The 17,882-nt window shown below is 39.6% G+C and overlaps 1 protein-coding gene across 1 annotated transcript in view; it reads left to right on the plus strand.

Moving 5' to 3' along the window:
* The first annotated feature begins 305 nt into the window (after nucleotides 1–305).
* LOC118847063 (neuroligin-1-like) overlaps nucleotides 306–17,882 on the plus strand; it is a 36,562-nt gene continuing 18,985 nt past the window's right edge. Inside the window, exons 1-2 of the mRNA XM_036755684.1 lie at nucleotides 306–1,079; nucleotides 1,561–1,620. Of these exons, the coding sequence (XP_036611579.1) occupies nucleotides 587–1,079; nucleotides 1,561–1,620 (553 nt within the window). The 5' untranslated portion in view covers nucleotides 306–586. The remainder of the gene's footprint in view (nucleotides 1,080–1,560; nucleotides 1,621–17,882) is intronic.

A 17,882-nucleotide genomic window follows, 5' to 3' on the forward strand; every position in this document is an offset into this window, starting at 1 on the left:
TATTTTATGAATTGTGAATTTTGAGAGTGTTTCACTGTAACCTATTTCTACTTAAATTTCTATAAATTTAGCAGACAGATTATATTATAAAGAGTATAATCCTCAGTATTTCATCTGATATCAAATGAAACCAGAAACATCCTATTGTAGAAATTTATGTACACGATCTTTGTTGCCATTAATGTTCATGCAGTGACCTGTAAAACATCTAGTTACTGCTCTGTCCATATTAGCTCCTACATACTAATGATTTATTTTCATTTTCTCCAGGATCAACCTGCTGCTAACTGAATTTGATTGATCAGAGGGGAATCCAGAATAAATGGCTACTCTCATTGTACTGCTGCTATGGAAAATGGAACACCAGTGGCTAATGGGACATGGTTTGATAAAGAACATCAAGTAAAGATGTTCCAATAAATGTGAAATCAATGGAAGATCCTTGCTGTTTGAAAATCTTTTTGAGATTATCCTGACAGGCTTCCCTGGAAACCTGAGGAAATATTCCTTCTTCAGTTGTCTTATTTTTCACAGGTGGATACAAATACTATTACTTCCTTGTCAACTCCACACCTCATGTGGGACCATGGTCCCTCCAAGATCCATGTGGCTGAACTGTGCATGGAAAGCAGGGATGGCACATCTTGTACTGCGGGGATTGGACGCCACACTGGCCCTGTGCATCTTTGGATGTTTGCTTCACGCCTCTGCTGTCTCCTCACAAAAGCTGGATGATGCCGACCCACTGGTGACGACCAACTTTGGCAAAATAAGAGGGGTTAAGAAGGAACTTAATAATGAAATTCTGGGGCCTGTGATTCAGTTTCTTGGGGTTCCATATGCAGCCCCACCCACAGGGGAACGCCGTTTTCAGCCTCCTGAGCCCCCATCCTCTTGGTCAGACACCAGAAATGCCACTCAATTTGCTCCTGTTTGTCCACAGAACATTATCGATGGCAGGTTGCCAGAAGTCATGCTCCCTGTTTGGTTTACTAATAATTTGGATGTAGTTTCTTCCTACGTACAAGATCAGAGTGAAGACTGCCTCTATTTAAATATCTATGTCCCAACAGAGGATGGTGAGTTAACTGAAGGAAACAAAAACCAACCAGCAAGATCTTTAAATATATATATATATATAATATATATTATTCTATTCTAAATTCTAACAATATTAATTCATGTATACTGGTAGCAAGCATGGCTTTCTGTTGTTGGCACGAAGGCATTTTCCATGTGTGCATGTGGCTTATTTGTGTGTGTTCATGTGTGTATGCATATGTTTTATTTTTTTTCTCCTGTTTCTACTTGTTTTATTTCCCCCATAGCACGTGTGTTTAGGCAGAAATTGGTTCTTAATTTCCATTTCCTACTCAATTCCTTCAGGGAAGATGCATCAGCCTTCCTCCATTTTGCATGTGCAGGCAGAAGAAATGGGTAACCTTTCGCACTCAAAAAAAAATGCAGGAGTTTAGACTTAAGTGAGCTAGCGGTATTGCATGCTCCAAGTGTCTGTGATGGAGCTCCATGTTATTTTCTAGTCTTCTATTCATTTTTCAGTAAAAAGAATATCCAAGGAATGTACAAGAAAACCCGGCAAGAAAATTTGTAGAAAAGGAGGTATGTATAAAAGTGGAAACCAAAAACGGGGGAAAAAGGCTTGCAGAGGAAGAATGAATAACACATCCAAAGGATAATTTGCTGATATGCTGAAGTGAAAGGTTAGGCAATATCATGTATTTAATGAAGCTCGTCAAGGAGTTGAGAGATGGCGGAAGAGAAAAAGAGCAGAGAGGATAACTTCTATAAAGCATCATTCTCTCTCTCTTTGGTTCCTGGTGATATTGGTAGGGGCAACGTCTGTATCTTGGCCTTGTGCTTGTTTCAAGGATGCTGAAAATATTTGTGTATTGGCAAAGAAGCAGGGGCAGAGATCTCTTAATGAATGAAAATGTGTGTTCTCTGGACATTTTCTCTACTTAAGTGTGCTAACTTTCCTGTAGTCTCTTTTTGTCCCTTTTATAAAAAATGAGTGAGAACGAATGGTCAGTTTTCTGTTTGCTCATAGTTTCTCCTGTGTAAATTCACATTACAAGGCTAGTGAAATGTCCAAAATATTTTGCACGGCAATTTGGCCACTGCTGTTGTCAGGTAGTATTTTTCTTCAGACGGTATTTAAATCTCGTTGTCAATTCCCAGCAGAAATGGAGATCTTGCAGATTTCGTCCCAAACATTTGCAGATTTTCAAAATTACTCTAACACTTGTATATTTATGTTCAACAACTTAAAACATGGGAAATAACATGATTCAGAAGCTACAATTAAATCAACCTTTAAAGCATCCTCTAGTTAGATTGTGCAAGTGGAGACATTCACAGCTGCAGGCTTGCGGAGACTTAATATGTCTGAATGTGGCTTGTCCAGACTGCATTTTTTTAAAGTTTGCTATACTGTAAACCAACCATAAGAGAGTCAGACCTGCTGGGGTGGGAGTTTCTTGATGTGCTTATTTGACTTTAATCATAAGAATGTAGAAATTTCTGCCGGGTTTGATATTTAGATATCGGTGATTTCATGTTCTAGTCTTCTCCAAATTCTTGGCTACGTCAGGTCATATTTTATTATGAACAACCTCAAGGGCAGTTCAGATTATTCTATTGTGTTGACCCAACAGCTGGAGATTGGCCATATTTTCTCCAGACATTTCATCATAATGGTGGCATTCGTAGCCATGTGCTTCAATATATCTTCTTCCAATGGGGCATGCAAATTGAGTCGTGGCATCATGGTACGATTGAAGAAGATAAGTGTAGAAGAAACAAGAATGTTTGGAATAAGTTACAATAAAGTCTCTTATTTCTCCCATGTGAGAACAACTGAAATCGTTTACATGCCTTCTGCTAATGTACGATTCTGCTGCAGTTATTATCATGTAGTTTATCAAGAATGTGTAATTAGCATAGCAACTTTTGCCTCCTATCACTGAAATGTTGATTTTCGGTCATAAGTAAAGATACTAGTAAAGAATACATAATTATAGAGTATATTATGCAAAAACATATACAGATAAAATCTAGAAAGATAGGACCAAAAAAAGAAGAGTGAGCCCAAAGGAGAGAACATGGTCTTTCATCTTATAAACAACTTTAGGAGATGTTTTAGTCTAATTGGAAAATTCTTTGTCACTAGCTTTTCCTCGAATAATTTCTTCAATCCATAACATGCTGGTGCTAGCGGGTATTTGTGTGGGCATCCTTCATTTGCATGGGCAAAATTACATATCTTCATCAGAGAGTACGACTTCTTGATGGCATGAATTTCAGGACACTGGGCTCTCAGTAGTATTTGGAAAAGCCCTTGAAGTCTTCTAGTCTTACTGCATATCTGAATAAAAATCCCTTCTACAAAAGAGACAATAATCACCCAGCCTTCATTTTAAACCTCTCATTAATGAGGAAGAAACCTGATAATTCCTAGAGCCACTCATTCTATGGTTAGTTAGTTCTAATTTTTAGGGAGTGTTTCCTTATATTAAGTCTAAATATGCCTCTCTGCAGCTTTCATCCATTGTCCATAGTCCTGCCTTCTGGAGCTTGGCAGAACAAACTTAAGCAACGTCCATGTGCCAGCCTTTCCAAAACCTGATGGAAGCTCTTGTCCCTGCCACTCCCTCCCCAACCCTAGTCCCCTGAGCCTTTTCTCCTCCAGGCTTTCATCACTGCAAACCCACAATCTAGGTCACTTCTGTACACAAAATATAAAAGTGTGAAACATTATATACTTGTACTAATCCTTGTGTAGCAGTGTGAGGGCCGCTCCACATTCTAGGTCCTATGCTATTACAAAGGAGATGGGAGGAATGGTATCAGTCTAATTTTCTGCACAAATAGAGTTCAAGAATGAAATGAACACCACCCATTCCAGGCAGAGAATAATAGTGTCCTTTCTTTCAAGCTTCAGGACAATGTCCCCTTATCTTTTTCTAAAGTGACTGTTAAAGCTCTCCAGGAAAAGTTGGATGGTCATGTGCTAATTTTCACAAACAGAATACTGGGCAGTCTCTAAGGTTTTTTGTTTGTTTCTTTGTTTTTTTTTAATAAATTTACATACTATCCTACAGAATTTAATCTTCAAAGGAATGATAACAGATTATAAACATCAGTTCAGATAATACAGTGAAAAGACTTGTTGGGATACTCCAATGGATCTGGGATTCCATAAGAGATAGGGGAATTCTTGCCCACTAGGCAGATCTAACCCATTGGTACCCATCCTGACTAGGCAAACCTAGTCCATAGCTGCCCAGAAGTCAGCCACACTGGTAGCTTTCCTCAAGTTCTCTTCACATTGCTAGGGTAACAATGGGACATTCTCGCACTCCACAGGACATTCCTCTGTATCCCTACATGAATAGCTCATCTTCTTTACTGCTCAGATGATTCTTTGGTGAAACCACTTATGCTGTCTGTCAAAATAGACTTTTTCAGTAAACAGTAATTCTAATCAGCTAATAAATTCAAACTTGTCTTTATCTTTCTAGTTTTCTTTTTTTAAAAGGACCAAATGGCCAGGTGAGAAGTATTTCTGCAAATGTATGCCTGCTTATGCACAAAATGGAAGATAGTCTCCTTAAAAGGACTATTGCTGTATCTTATATATTTAGAAACACATACATATCACATTTTATATATCGGATGTCATGTATTCATGCACACATGTATATAAATCTCTATCATCTCTATCTACATAATTATTTTCTGCTTAACTGGCAAAGTTCTCCTTTGATGCCAAAAGGTTTCTCCTCTTTTGAAACATGTCCCAATTGCATTTTTTTCTCATCTATCTTTTTATCTTTCCCATGATAGTTTTATCCATGTGTTAATTACTCTCTTGGTTCTTCAGGGCTCTCTGACCTAGCTAAATAGAAGGAAGGATTGAGATCAAAATGAAGATAATTACAATGGTTTATGCACAGATTGTTGGACTGGTTAATCTCTATACACTCACCCCCAATCTTCCCTCCCTCCATCCTTCCTTCCTTTTCTTCCTTCCTTTCCTTCCTTTCTTCCTTCCTTCCTTCCTTCCTTCCTTCCTTCCTTCCTTCCTTCCTTCCTTTCTTCCTTCCTTCCTTCCTTCCTTTCTTCCTTCCTTCCTTTCTTCTTTCCTTCCTTCTTATATTATTCTTTTTATTCTAGAAACATATTTTGTATTACTTCTATGTATTTGATGGTATTTTAGGCAGTTTTGTTACAAACATGGCCTGTCTCTAAAGGCTAATAGAGAGCATGGGTAGTTAAAAGTCAAAGATAATGGAAGCCAGGCACTCTCATATAGTAGATTATACCCTGGAATTGGGTCAAGAAGAACTTGGTTTGAATTCTGCCTTTGACACTTGCTGGCTGTGTGACCCCTGGGAAGTCAGTTTCTTCACTCCTCAAATGAGGGATTTAGACTGGATAATATCTAGGGTTTCCTTGTAAATATAAATCTATGATCTAATGATACATTTTAGCCAACAGCTTCAAAATCCACTCAGCACATTTGCCAGAGCTGATTAGAGGACAGAATTAACCAATGAACATCACTGCTATTTCCTTCAACTCAGACCTTTGGAAGAGCCAAAATTAGGGTGGAATAACTTCAACTTTGCTCCTGGGCACCAAAATTCAGAGAGCACTCACACTTCAGCTGCATAGAGACAGCTGAGCTTGGTGACCCGGCTGAACTGTGGTATGACAGGTGAGCCCCTCCTATACCTGGCCTTACCCACCCCACCCAACCCCTTTTGCGGTCTTCTATTGAAGCCTCATGTTGTTTGACTTACCAGCCAGTAGGCCTGGTGTCCCTTCCTCTGCAAACCTGATTTCTCTCACTCCACACACAAACAATAGAATTTATCTTAAGAAGTTGTTTTAATGGTGGGTTTCCTGCTGCTTCTTCTGAAGTTTGTCCAAAGTCCTGCCCCCTGGTAGAGTGGCTAAAAAATTCAGAGTAGGTGAATCCCTGCAATAGGGTTGGGCCATCTGTACACAGATTAATCGATCTACGAATATTTGTGCAAGTGTCTTCATTTCTTTAGGTATTTGTACCTACTTTCTCATGGGTGTTTCCAAAATGAGTACAGCATGTGTTATCCTTTATGTTCTTATTTGGGAAATGATTAGCTGTTTTCTTTCCCATTTCTGCCATTTCTTCATTATTTCATAGGAGTTTAGATTTATATGAGCAGCTTTGGTATAATTTCTTGTACTTTCTTCCATTTTTGTTCCTAGCTTATTTGCAAGGATTTCATTTGTTCCTGCTGCATTTAATACTTTTTTATGCAATGTAATGTGGGTTTATTTCAAGAGCTTTTCCATAAAACAAAGCATTTTGTGTGGGTATAATTCTGATTGTACCGAGTCTGTATGCCAGCATAGAAAAGTAGAGGGTAAATCAGAGTGATTGGAGGAACAGTAGTTTGTAAATCTCTGATTTCTCAGATTCTCTGGGTACAACAAGCATGCATCACAGATATCAGTAGGGAATCTTTGAGCAGACCAAGCAAAAGCTGAGTTTGTTAGAGGCAGGCAGAGTGGGTGAAGAAATTGTAACTAATTTGGAAGCTGAGTTTTCAAAGGCCAACCCACCAGGAATAGCATTCCCTATATCTTCTATTCCCTTCTAGATCACAACTGGGATGTTATGGGGAATCCGTTTGTTGGGTAGATCATGCAGGTCACACCAGAACTAGGGTATCTGATTTCATCAAGGAGCCATGTATGAACAGAGCAAGCTAAAGGCTCATCTACCAGAAGAGCTAAGAAAAAACACACAGAGCTCTAAAATGAATGAGATCGGAAGGCTCAGAAGAAACAGCATCAATCGCCCTGTTGTTTCCTGACAGATGCCGAGAGTGTCCTGAAGCAGATAATTCAAAGATCATTTGAGTTGTCCAATCCAATTTATTTTTCATAGACTTTCTTTTCATATGATAAAATTTGGGGGCAAAATAAAAAACCCACACAACTAAAACTAATTCATGGTAGAACTTGTCCTCCTTCCAGTCTCCCCTTGTCATCACTGTCCACTTTCACATCTTGTTTACACATCCTTATCTGATTCTGGGTACAATAAGTACTAAATAATTATGTTTTAATTTGTTATGCTTTATGCTGTTACTCTGTGCCTTACCACAGTGTGTTAGGTAGTATTATATATTCAGTTTTTTTGTTGTTGTTTCATGTCTGCTTCATTAAAGATAGGAGTCCCTAAAAAAGTAACTTGGGGCCTGACTGGTTTTCTTGCCTCTTACAGGTCATTCCCTGCCCCTCAGATCACAGTGAAGGGGGGATTTGTTATTGATGGTCACCTAATCCTTTCTGGGTTCAGGGATTTTATGCCAGCGATGTCAAGTACTACATAGGAGAGTAGAAATGTGATTCATGTGGTCACTCCTGTTCTTGTTCAGGGTGGGTACAAGCTTGTGTTTCTTTAGAGTTTTTAAAGAAATTTAAAAAAATGTTTTCCTTAAAAATCAGTCATACCTCACAAAATGGAACTGTGTTTATACGGATTACACTGTTTAGTCAATGTCATTATACAATGATGTTTCATTCCACATTAATAGCAAACTGTCAAATAGAAATTTAGGATTACAGTTGGATTCAAAATAAGGAACATGATCAGTCTACCCAGTTCTTCATGTTTAAATCATAGGATCCGTATCTATTACACAATACATATATACACATATGATACACACATACATACATACATACATGCATACACATTTTCCTGCTGTACTATTTTGCCCTTTGTCTCCCAGAAACGGATTAGAGGTTCTTAAACCTAAGGACTGTGAACTAGCTTGTCTTTTAAATGTGTTGATAACTATTTCCATCTAATTGGTTTCCTTTTAATCCTGTGCATTTTAAGCATTTACTACATTACAATGAGAAAGGGTACATTGGCTTTTCCCTCAGGCCAAAGGGGTCCAGGGCCCCCAAAAGGTTAAGAACACCTGATCTAGAAGTTGTTTTACTGATTCTGAATTCATTAACATCAGCCAATACTAATGCCATTTAAACTGATTGACTTCTTCCAGTGATGAATTACCTTCATTGTATTACAAGTAGTGATTGAGTTAGTGTTTTACTTAGAATTAGGGTGGGGCAGGGTGACTTTAATTCCTCTCCCCTCATCTGTTTTCAGCAGGTGCTGGGATATCTCTCCCAAGCTTCTGCCTTCTCCATCTTACTTTTTCTTTCTTTCTCCTTCTCTGAAAGTCTGAAGTTGGTAAGGTTTGGCAGTGGGGAAACCATCTCCATTCTTTTTTCTCTGCATGTGACATTCTGATCAGATGTGATTTCTGTACTTAGAGCCCCAGTGGATCTTTTGAAATTTTGACTCTTCTTTATCAGCCTGAAATTTTGTTCTAAATTACACTCATTTTTCATCCCAATGTGCTTTTATCACTAACACACATCAATCACAGGTCCTTCAAGTACTCTTATCAAGCTTCCCCTGCCCCCCCTGGAAACTGCACCTTTTCCAAAACCCTTTAACTCATTAACAACACTTGGCCACAGACTTGTATGTAGAAACAAGGCTTGACTGAATCTCTGTCTGCTGGTAGCTATTTAAAATCAGCCCTCGGGTGAGTTGTCTTTGGCTACCTTCTCCCTTTCCCCAAAGTCTCACTCTAGAGGATACAATGGAGTTGAACTTTTGAAAAAGAAATATATACTAAAAAAAGAATAGAAAGGAGACCAAGAACAAGTGGGTAAAATCTTATCGTGAACTTCAAGAGACTCTTTTCACCTTTGCCATAACTTTGTATCAAATGACCCTTAGAAGAAGTAGGCCATCTATCTACATATCTATCTATCTATCTATCTATCTATCTATCTATCTATCTATCTATCTATCTACCTGTCTGTCTATCTATCTATCTATCATCAGATTTGACCACATATATAGGACTTCACTATTTGGCCTATAGTGTGGATTTCATTAGGCTAAATGCGATGTCTTTTAGGCTTATATATTATGGCTATCCTCCATATAATGGTATCCAGATATCCAGACATTTCACAATTCACTCCCACTGTAATACAAGGAAAATTAGGAACCCCTGAGTAACCCCTAGCTACTGACAAGCCCCCCCAGAAAGAATGGATTCAGATATCTTTGGTATTTAGCAAACCCCCTGGGACTCCATGGCTCCTTCCTGAAATGTCAATAGATAGGACCATCCCACTGAGAGATAACTTGACAGACCCTTCCTGGGAGATATCCCTGGGACTCTGTGACTCCACCAAGGAATGTAAATGAGATTATCCCACTAGTACGATAACCTGACTGAATCTTTTGATCAGCCAGGACCTTTGTTCCTCTTCCCCCTTACTCTGTACCCCCATATCCTATATAAGCCAAGCCATCACCCCAACACATTTGCCATTGATTTGTGGTGCCGTACCCCGATGGCCGCCGGCTAATAAATTCTCCACTTAAAACTTATACTCTGTGGTGTGTCTCGCTCGCTTCTGGTACAACACCACAACCATTGAGGAGAGTCATTGCTCAGTGGGTAAAAAACCTGAATTCTAACCTCAGTTTAGATCTTGGAATTTAGATCTATGAGGGATTTCCAAGATTGTGTACTCCAGCTCTTTTTTCATTTCACAGGTGAGGAAATGAGACTCAGATAGCAGACATGACTTACCTAAGGCAATCTGTGGGGCAAAAAATAGAGCTGGCATTAGAATACAGATTTTCTGCTCCCTGGTCCATTCAAAGTCTGTTACTCTATAGCAAGAGTTCTTAACGTGCGGTTCTCTGAATATATATGTATATGTGTGTGTGTGTGTGTGTGTGTGTGTGTGTGTGTGTGTGTGTGTGTACACACATCTACATACATACACATACAAATATGCACACACATAAGTTTTGGCAATAGAATTCTAGCAATTGAATTGCTGGGCCAAAAGGTATGAATTGCTGCATAGCAGGGTGCATGTCACCACATTTCACTTCAAAATGTTTGTACCAGTATGCGGGTCTACCAACAATGTATCCGAGTATCTGTTGTCCCCAAACTTGTCATTTTTATCAAATTTGATAACTTTTGAAAGAAGAAACCAGGGACTTGAGGGTCTGATGCTCTGTGTTTCATATCATAGATTGGAATGTATTGGAGTATAGTTTTCTACTGAATTATGATTTTTACGTCAATTGACAAGCATTCATTTAGAGCTTACTTTGTTCAAGTCTTTGTGTTAAGCACTGGGGATACAAATACAAACAAAAAGATAACTAATCCATGCAGTCAAGGACCTTACATTCTAATAGGGAAGACAGCATATAAGAGAGTCAAAAGTAGAGCGTGGAAGAGGCTTTCATGGCATTATGGCAAAGTCTGGGAAGTCAGAATTAGAGACTAGAGAAGAATGATGGATGGTAGCCAATGTCTTTCCTAAAAATGAAGATCTTTGGAGAAATTCGCCAATGGTAGGCCTCAGGTTCCAGAATAATGTTCCAGGGTGGGAAAGGAATAGAAACATAGTGGTGAATTCAATAAAGTCAGAAGCACAATGAGGAGAGGAATGAAGGAATGGGTATTAAAGATACATTCATAGTTAAATAATTAATGACAAAATTGAACCACCAGATATAATGCCAGCTATAAGAGCAGCCATCAGAATAAGAGCTGGCAGGCTGGAATTCACTATGGAGTTGTGGAAGAAGACCTAGCCATGGGACTAGATGATCCAGGGCCCAAGTCCTTGAGTTTATGCTAATGCTGCTTCTGGCCAAGTCTCCAACATCTCTTGGTTTCAGTCAGTTCCCTCCCCTATACAAAGAGGACAATGAGAGTCACAGGGCTATAAGGAAAGTACCTTGTAGGCTCTGCCATAAATGTACAATTGAATTGATCAATCAACAAGCATGTATAAATGGCCTGATGTGTGCCAGGAACATGTGCTAGACACTGTAGAGACAAAGGCAAAAGTTCCATCATGCCTGCCTTCAGGGAACATATGTTCTAACGGGGGAGATTGCATGGGTATATAGTTAGGTTTAAAACACAAGAGATCAAAGGTCACCTTCGGGAGGAAGACAGCAGAAGCAGGGAGGGGCAAGAAAGGCCTCATACTGAAGGTGGAGTCTTAAAGGAGACCAGGGATTCCAAGTGGCTGAGGTGAGGAGGGAGTTCACGAAAGCTGACCTTTAAAGACAAGGCTCTGTGGTACTATAGGACTTATCATCCTTGGTTTACAGATGAGGGAACTGAGTGAGGCTAAGAAAGGAAACGTGATTTGTCCTAGATCATACAGTAAATGCTGAGGGTGGGGGGAAGGAGTGGAATTTGAACCAAAGTCTCCCTGACTACAAGTGCAGTACTGAGTACTATATCCTTGACTTGTTGAGAAACAATGAATTTATCTGTCTATCTATCTGTCTATCTATCTATCTAGTCCTTTGTAAAATCAAGTAATTATCATTCCTCCTCCTCCCTCTTCTCCTCTTTTTCCTCTTTCTCCTCCTCCTCTTCCTTTTTTATCCTCTTCTCTTCCTCCTCTTCCATTTCTCTTCCTCCATCTCTCCTCCTCCTCTTCTCCTTCTCTTCCTCTTCTTCCTTCTCCTTTCATTCTCCACCTCTTCTCTCATCTTCCTCCCCCTTCTCTTTCATCTCCTCTTCCTCTTTCTCCTTCTCTTCTTTTTCTTCTGTTCTCTTTCTCCTCCTCATTTTGCTCCTCCTCATCTCCTCTTCATTTTCCTCTTCTTCCTGCTCTTCTTCTTTCTCTTCCTCTGCTCAGCGAATAGAGCATCTGGAATCAAGAAGACTTGAGTCCAAATCTGGCCCAAGAATACTAACTGTGTGACCTTGGATACGTGACTTAACCTGTTTGAGTCAGGTTTTTCCATTGGTAAAATGGGGATAAAAATGGCACCTATCTTAGAGGATTATTGTGAGGATCAAATGAGAAAATAATTTTAGTGCATTTAGTGCAGTACCTGGCACATCGAAAGTAGAAAGGAATGAGAGCAACCTTATAATTCATCTCATTCTGTGATGACAACTATTTAAACTTAAAATTTTTGCAGTCCATGTTATGCATTTAATCTCAGAAAATGATAATTCAAGGAAATTCAAAGAAGGAAGGTTTTTTGGCACCCTACATTTATGTCATGAAGAAAATATTCAGCAACTTAATTTTAAAGTCTTCAATGAGATCCAGAAAGATTTTCGTGTTTCATCTCAAGGAGAATGTCTTATGTTTCAGACTTGTACACATGATGCCAGATAGATTGAAAAGTGAAAAATTCTGTCAAAAAAAGAGGTGGTTTAAGGTACAGCTCTTTTATTTAATCAGTATAGGGAATGCTCTGTGTGGAACCCCTCCCCAACTCTACAATCAACTCAAATGAAAATCTAGAACTCATCTTTAATTTAGAGATCCAAGATCCAGAAAGAGATTCCTAAGCAACTTACTTGGGGTCACACAGTCAGTATGTGTCTGAGACAGAAATTAAGCCATCTTCCAACTTCAAGGCGACATACTACATACTCTACATACTACACCACCATCTTTATTTACAAATAGTTGAGTGTTAGGCACTGTGTAGACAAATTACCCAGATTTCTTTCTCTTCCTTCCTTCCTTTTTCTTCCTTCCTTCCTTCTTTCTTTCCTTCCTTCCTTCCTTTCCTTGGAACTTTCTATACAGATGTCTACTATCACTTGTATATTAATCTTCCAGCTCTTTGAAAGCAAGGACTGTCTTGCCTTTTTTTGTATCCCTGGGACTCAGCACAATGCTTGGTATATAGTAGGTGCTTAATAAATGATGATTGGCTGATTGATAGGTTGGCTTGGAGTCAGGTTCAACTAAAAGTTGAGTCTCTTGAAAATGCTTGAATATGTAGCCTTGGTTGAGGTTCATTTTTGTCAGATTAGGTATTTGAACAAAGGCCTTCTAAAAAAGAAATTTCAATTTAAGAACTATTTATGTATTTACTGTAATTCTCTTCATCTGGTATGTATGTAATTATAGCATTAGAGCATTTAATTACAGCCAGTGTTGGTGAAGCATGGTAAGTAAGTTAAGTGTGTGCTGTAAAAGTCTGCTGCTGAAAATGGCAGACAATGAGAAGAGGGTCATTCTCTAGTAGGGCTGTTATTTTCAAAAATAGAAAATGCATTTAATCAGTGTCAATCTTAAAAGAGTCTTCCTGTGTTCTGAGGGGAGGAGGGGGTGAGCCGGATAAGTCGATGGACTTGATATAGAGGAAGAAAGAGACCCTTTCTATTCTCATTCATGCCCTTCATGGCAGTGAGTGACTGCAGCTGCTAAGTCTCCAGAGCAAATCCTGTCTCCTAAGTCCTCCTTCCTTTTCCCCAAGGCTACACCCTATCAATCATCTAACTAACATGCATCTATTCAGCACCTACCATGTGCCTAGGACTGGGACTTCAAAGACTAAAGCAAAGTAACCTCTGCCCCCAAGGAGCTTCCATTCTTACAAGGGAGATGCAGTGTGTGTATGTAATATATGTGTGTGTGTATGTTATATATATATATATGTATATATATATATATATATATATAACATACACACACACATATATGTGTGTGTGTGTATGTGTGTGTATGTATATATACATATATATATATACGTGTATATATATATATATATATATTCATATATTTACAGAGTACATGGCCTTCAAGTTGTGGGTTGTACTGTTATCTAGAGGAAATATCCCTGACCTTTGAGTATGGGAAGCCTGGGTTTTCATCCTAGTTCTGGTATTTGCTTTCTATGTACAAGTTCCTTAGCCTCTTGGAGCACCAGGTTGCTCATCTATAAAATTGAGGAATGTTTACACAATTGATCTCTGCAGGTCATGTCATAATTTCCATGATGCCATGGTCCTCTTTGAAAATGAAAGACAAACACAAGTGGTGAGTAGACCCAGCTGCCTGAAAGGGGACCCAGCTAGCTGAGTAATTCAGCTCTCTCCATCTCCCTCTGCCTCTCCTTCTCCTCTTCAAAGGAAGGTAAATTGATCCCACAGGGTTTGTAAAGAAAGTTCTTAGTCAAATATAAAGGTCTATAGATGTGCAAGTTGGATCACCTCCCCATCCCACTAGAATAATGTTTTCCCTCGTATTAATATTGTTGTTGGGCAGAGCTAAGTGGAGCAAGGGATAGAGCTTTGGACTTAGAATCAGGAAGCCTGTTTGTCTTCATTTCCTCACCTACAAAATGGGCTGAAGAAGGAAGGAAATGGCAAATCATTCCAGTATCTTTGCCAAGAAAACCATAAACGGGGTCATGAAGAGTTGGGATGTGACTGAAATGACTAGACAGCAACAATAATATTGTTATGTCATCTTTTTCATGGAGTTCGTATAGAAGTGGTTCACTGCTGCATCACTGTTCTACCATTATTCCACTATGTTTAATATTCAGCAGGCTATGTCAGAAATAAAGTTGAATGAAAGTCTCGGGATGAACACTTTTTTGTAGGCTTACTGAGAACATCTTTAGGACAAATGTCAAAACAGACCAGAAGGAGGACATGGACTTAATCCTGTTCTTACTGTTCCTTGCATGTCACATTCCATCTCTGGGCTCCATGTCTTTGCACTGGCTTTGACCCATGCCTGGAATGCTTTTCCTCCTCACCTCGGCCTCCTGGCTTCTCCCACATACCAGCTAAAATCCCACTTTCTGAAAGAAGCCTTTTCCCAACCCCCTTCTTCCATGCCTGCCTAAATTTCCTGACACTACCATCCTTCTGAAATTACTCTGCATCTTCTATGTGTGTGTGTATAAAATATGTGCATAGTTGTTTTCATGGTGTCTCCCCCAATTAGAATGTGAGCTTCCTGAGGGCAGGGACTATTTCCCTCATTCTTTGTATTCCTACCACTTAGCACAGTGAGAGGTTATTAATGAATGCTTGTTGATAATGGTGATGATCCAATTCCCATATAGTTTAGTGGGTTTTTTTTCCTACTAGGTCTTTATATTTTAAGAATTTTTCATTCCACATAGATAGGAGAGGATGAGTATTCAGGAGAATGACATCTATTAAAATGTTAAATACATGAAGACAGAGCTTTCCCCTGAGAGGAGAGCAGAGGAGCAGGGGTAGAATTGGCAGAGATGCATGTTCCCTTTGGAGTCTTGTCCGTATCTGAGCCTCTCCAGAATAGCAACTGGGACCAGAGAAAGGTGATGAGGATGCAGTAAGGATGGCAGCTTCAAGAGCACTACAAACATCTTAACACCTCACACTCCTATAGCCCTTTATGTTCTATAAAATCTTTTGCCTACCTCCTACCATTTGATCCTCACAGGACCTTGTAAAATAGGTACTAGTACTATCCTCAATTTACAGGGGAGAAAAATGAGGCTCAGAGACCCTGTGTGCTCAGGGTCACATGCCTGGCAAGGAAACTGAGGCTCAGAGACCCTGCGTGCTCAGCATCACAGACCTGGCAAACTTCTGGGTAATGATTTTGTACCTAACACTTCCTGACTCCAGGCAGACCAGGAAGGAGCTCTAGCCTCTATACTGAACACTAATTTTCTCTTTCTTGAGTCCCAGTTTCACTGTCTTTGTCAACTATCCCAACTACTAGTGTCAATAGTGACTGGATTAGTGGGTGTATATGTATATGTATGTATTATAATACACATTTGTATATGTGCATATGTTAGGCATACATACATAGACATGTATACTCACATCCAAATATGTTTGTGAGATTTACACAAATATATGTATTACAGAGATAAACAGATAGCATATATTTATGTATATATAGAAAGAGACACACAAGTGTGTGTGTGTGTGTGTATGTGTGTGTGTGTGTGTGCATATGGAGAGAGAAAGAGAGAGAGAGAGAGAGACAGAGACAGAGACAGAGAGACAGAGAGAGACAGAGAGACAGAGAAACAGAGAGATTGAGATTGATGTCATCCTTTATTCAAATCTAAGCTCACTGAGAGCATGAGAGCATTGAGTGTCACCCTTTCACATTCTCATTCCTAGAGTTTAGCACAGTGCTGCTCGGCTCATTGGAAACACCTACTGAAAGCTATTCATTCATTCACTAGTGCAGGCTTCATGACTCTGCTATGGGTCCCATGTCCTTTAGGGTGACCTTACTTCCTCATTCTGTCTTGATGGAGTCATGGAAATTCTTACTCTTTATCCCGACAAATCTATAAAAGCTCAAGGGCATAAACATGCATTTTTACTAATAAATGAGGGCATATTAGACAAAGTGACAAAATACACAAAAAGAGTCTCTGGGAGATGGATGGAGCTATGAATCAGGATTTCAGTCTTTGGGCTAAAATCCAGTGTATGGTGTAGTGTCAAACATTACTGAACACACGTTTCTGTTTTCACCCTGGTGATGAACAAAGCTAGTCCAACTCCTAGCCCCAGGTAGTTCTGGGCTGCTGCCAATTCCAGGTCTGCTGGAACACTAATTGCTTCCAGAACTTGTTTACTATTGTCAGTTCCAAGCATGGGCTCCCAACTGGCCCCTCTAGCTCTGGCCTGTGTTGTATTTGTGATCTGCAGCCACACTACCCCTGGGCATCCTTCACTCATCATAAGATCCTTTCTATGCAGCAGGAAGGCAACTAACTTTCTGGCCTTCTAGTTCAACCGCCTCATTTTATAATTAAGGAGAATGAAACCAAGGAGGTTTACTAACTTGCTGTAAGTTATAGAGGTAGTAAGTGTCAGAGATAGCATTTAAAGCAAGGATGTCTGGCTCCAGGACCAGTTTTCCTTTCATAGTACCATGATTCCTATCCCCCTCTCTCAGATCGGGACTTTTCTATTCATGCCCCAAAGATTCTTCATCTACTTGTTAGGCCATCCTGCCATGATCTTGAAATTATCTCCTCTACTTGCCTCTGAAGGTGTCTCTGTGGCTCAAGGTCCCTGGATCTATCCTATCTATCATCCTGACCTCCTTCCCAGTTTGATATTTGTGCAGGTCAGATTTTTTAGCCAGTTAGTCAAAAAACATCTATTAAGCACTTTCTATGTGACATTTCTTATGCTAAGTGCTGGAGATATAAAGAAAGGTAAAAACATAGTCCCCATCTCAAAGAGCCCATATTTTCATGGGGAAGACAACATGTAAACAATTATGTACATATAAGATACATGCAGTGCAATTAGAAGTTATTCAGAGGTGAAATGTACAAATAATAGCAGGGGCAGGGGGAGAAGGCTAGAGAAGACCTCCTATAGATTAAATCTGAATCTTAAGGGAATCCGGGGAATCTAAGACACAAAGATAGGGAGGGAGAATATCACAGCTATGGAGGACAGCTGATAACAAGGCAAGGAATTGGGAGATGGCAATAAAAACATAGTAGACGATAATTGTTAAAATGCCTATGTAGTTCTGTATCGCAAAGTATATAAGACTCTCCAAATAGAAGGTAGAAGAAGTAAACCATTTATTCAGGTACCAGAGAACCATATCCCATAACCAAATGCTCAGCTCCCTGTTTCAACAATCTGGCTAGCAGCTTCTGTGGGGGTGTAAGATCCACCCACAGCCAGCACCCAGAAAGCTGCCGGCATGCTGGAAAAGCACAGGTTCTTTTGATCTGCTTTAATAAGGAAAGCAAGGTTAAAGGGGTTGACAAGCTTACTTTAATTCAGCACACAAATATCATTCACTTAGTTCGGGGGAAAAAGCCTGCACCCTGAACTTCAGAGCAAATTACAAACAAAGTACAAATATCAACAGACAGACCCAATACAATTCATAGTTACCAACATCTAGGTTCAGCCCGGGAGCTCGGAACAAGGGCTGGTCCAGAGTCATGCGCCACCACTGCTGGG

Source organism: Trichosurus vulpecula, chromosome 4 (assembly GCF_011100635.1).
Source record: "Trichosurus vulpecula isolate mTriVul1 chromosome 4, mTriVul1.pri, whole genome shotgun sequence".
NCBI lineage: Eukaryota > Metazoa > Chordata > Mammalia > Diprotodontia > Phalangeridae > Trichosurus > Trichosurus vulpecula.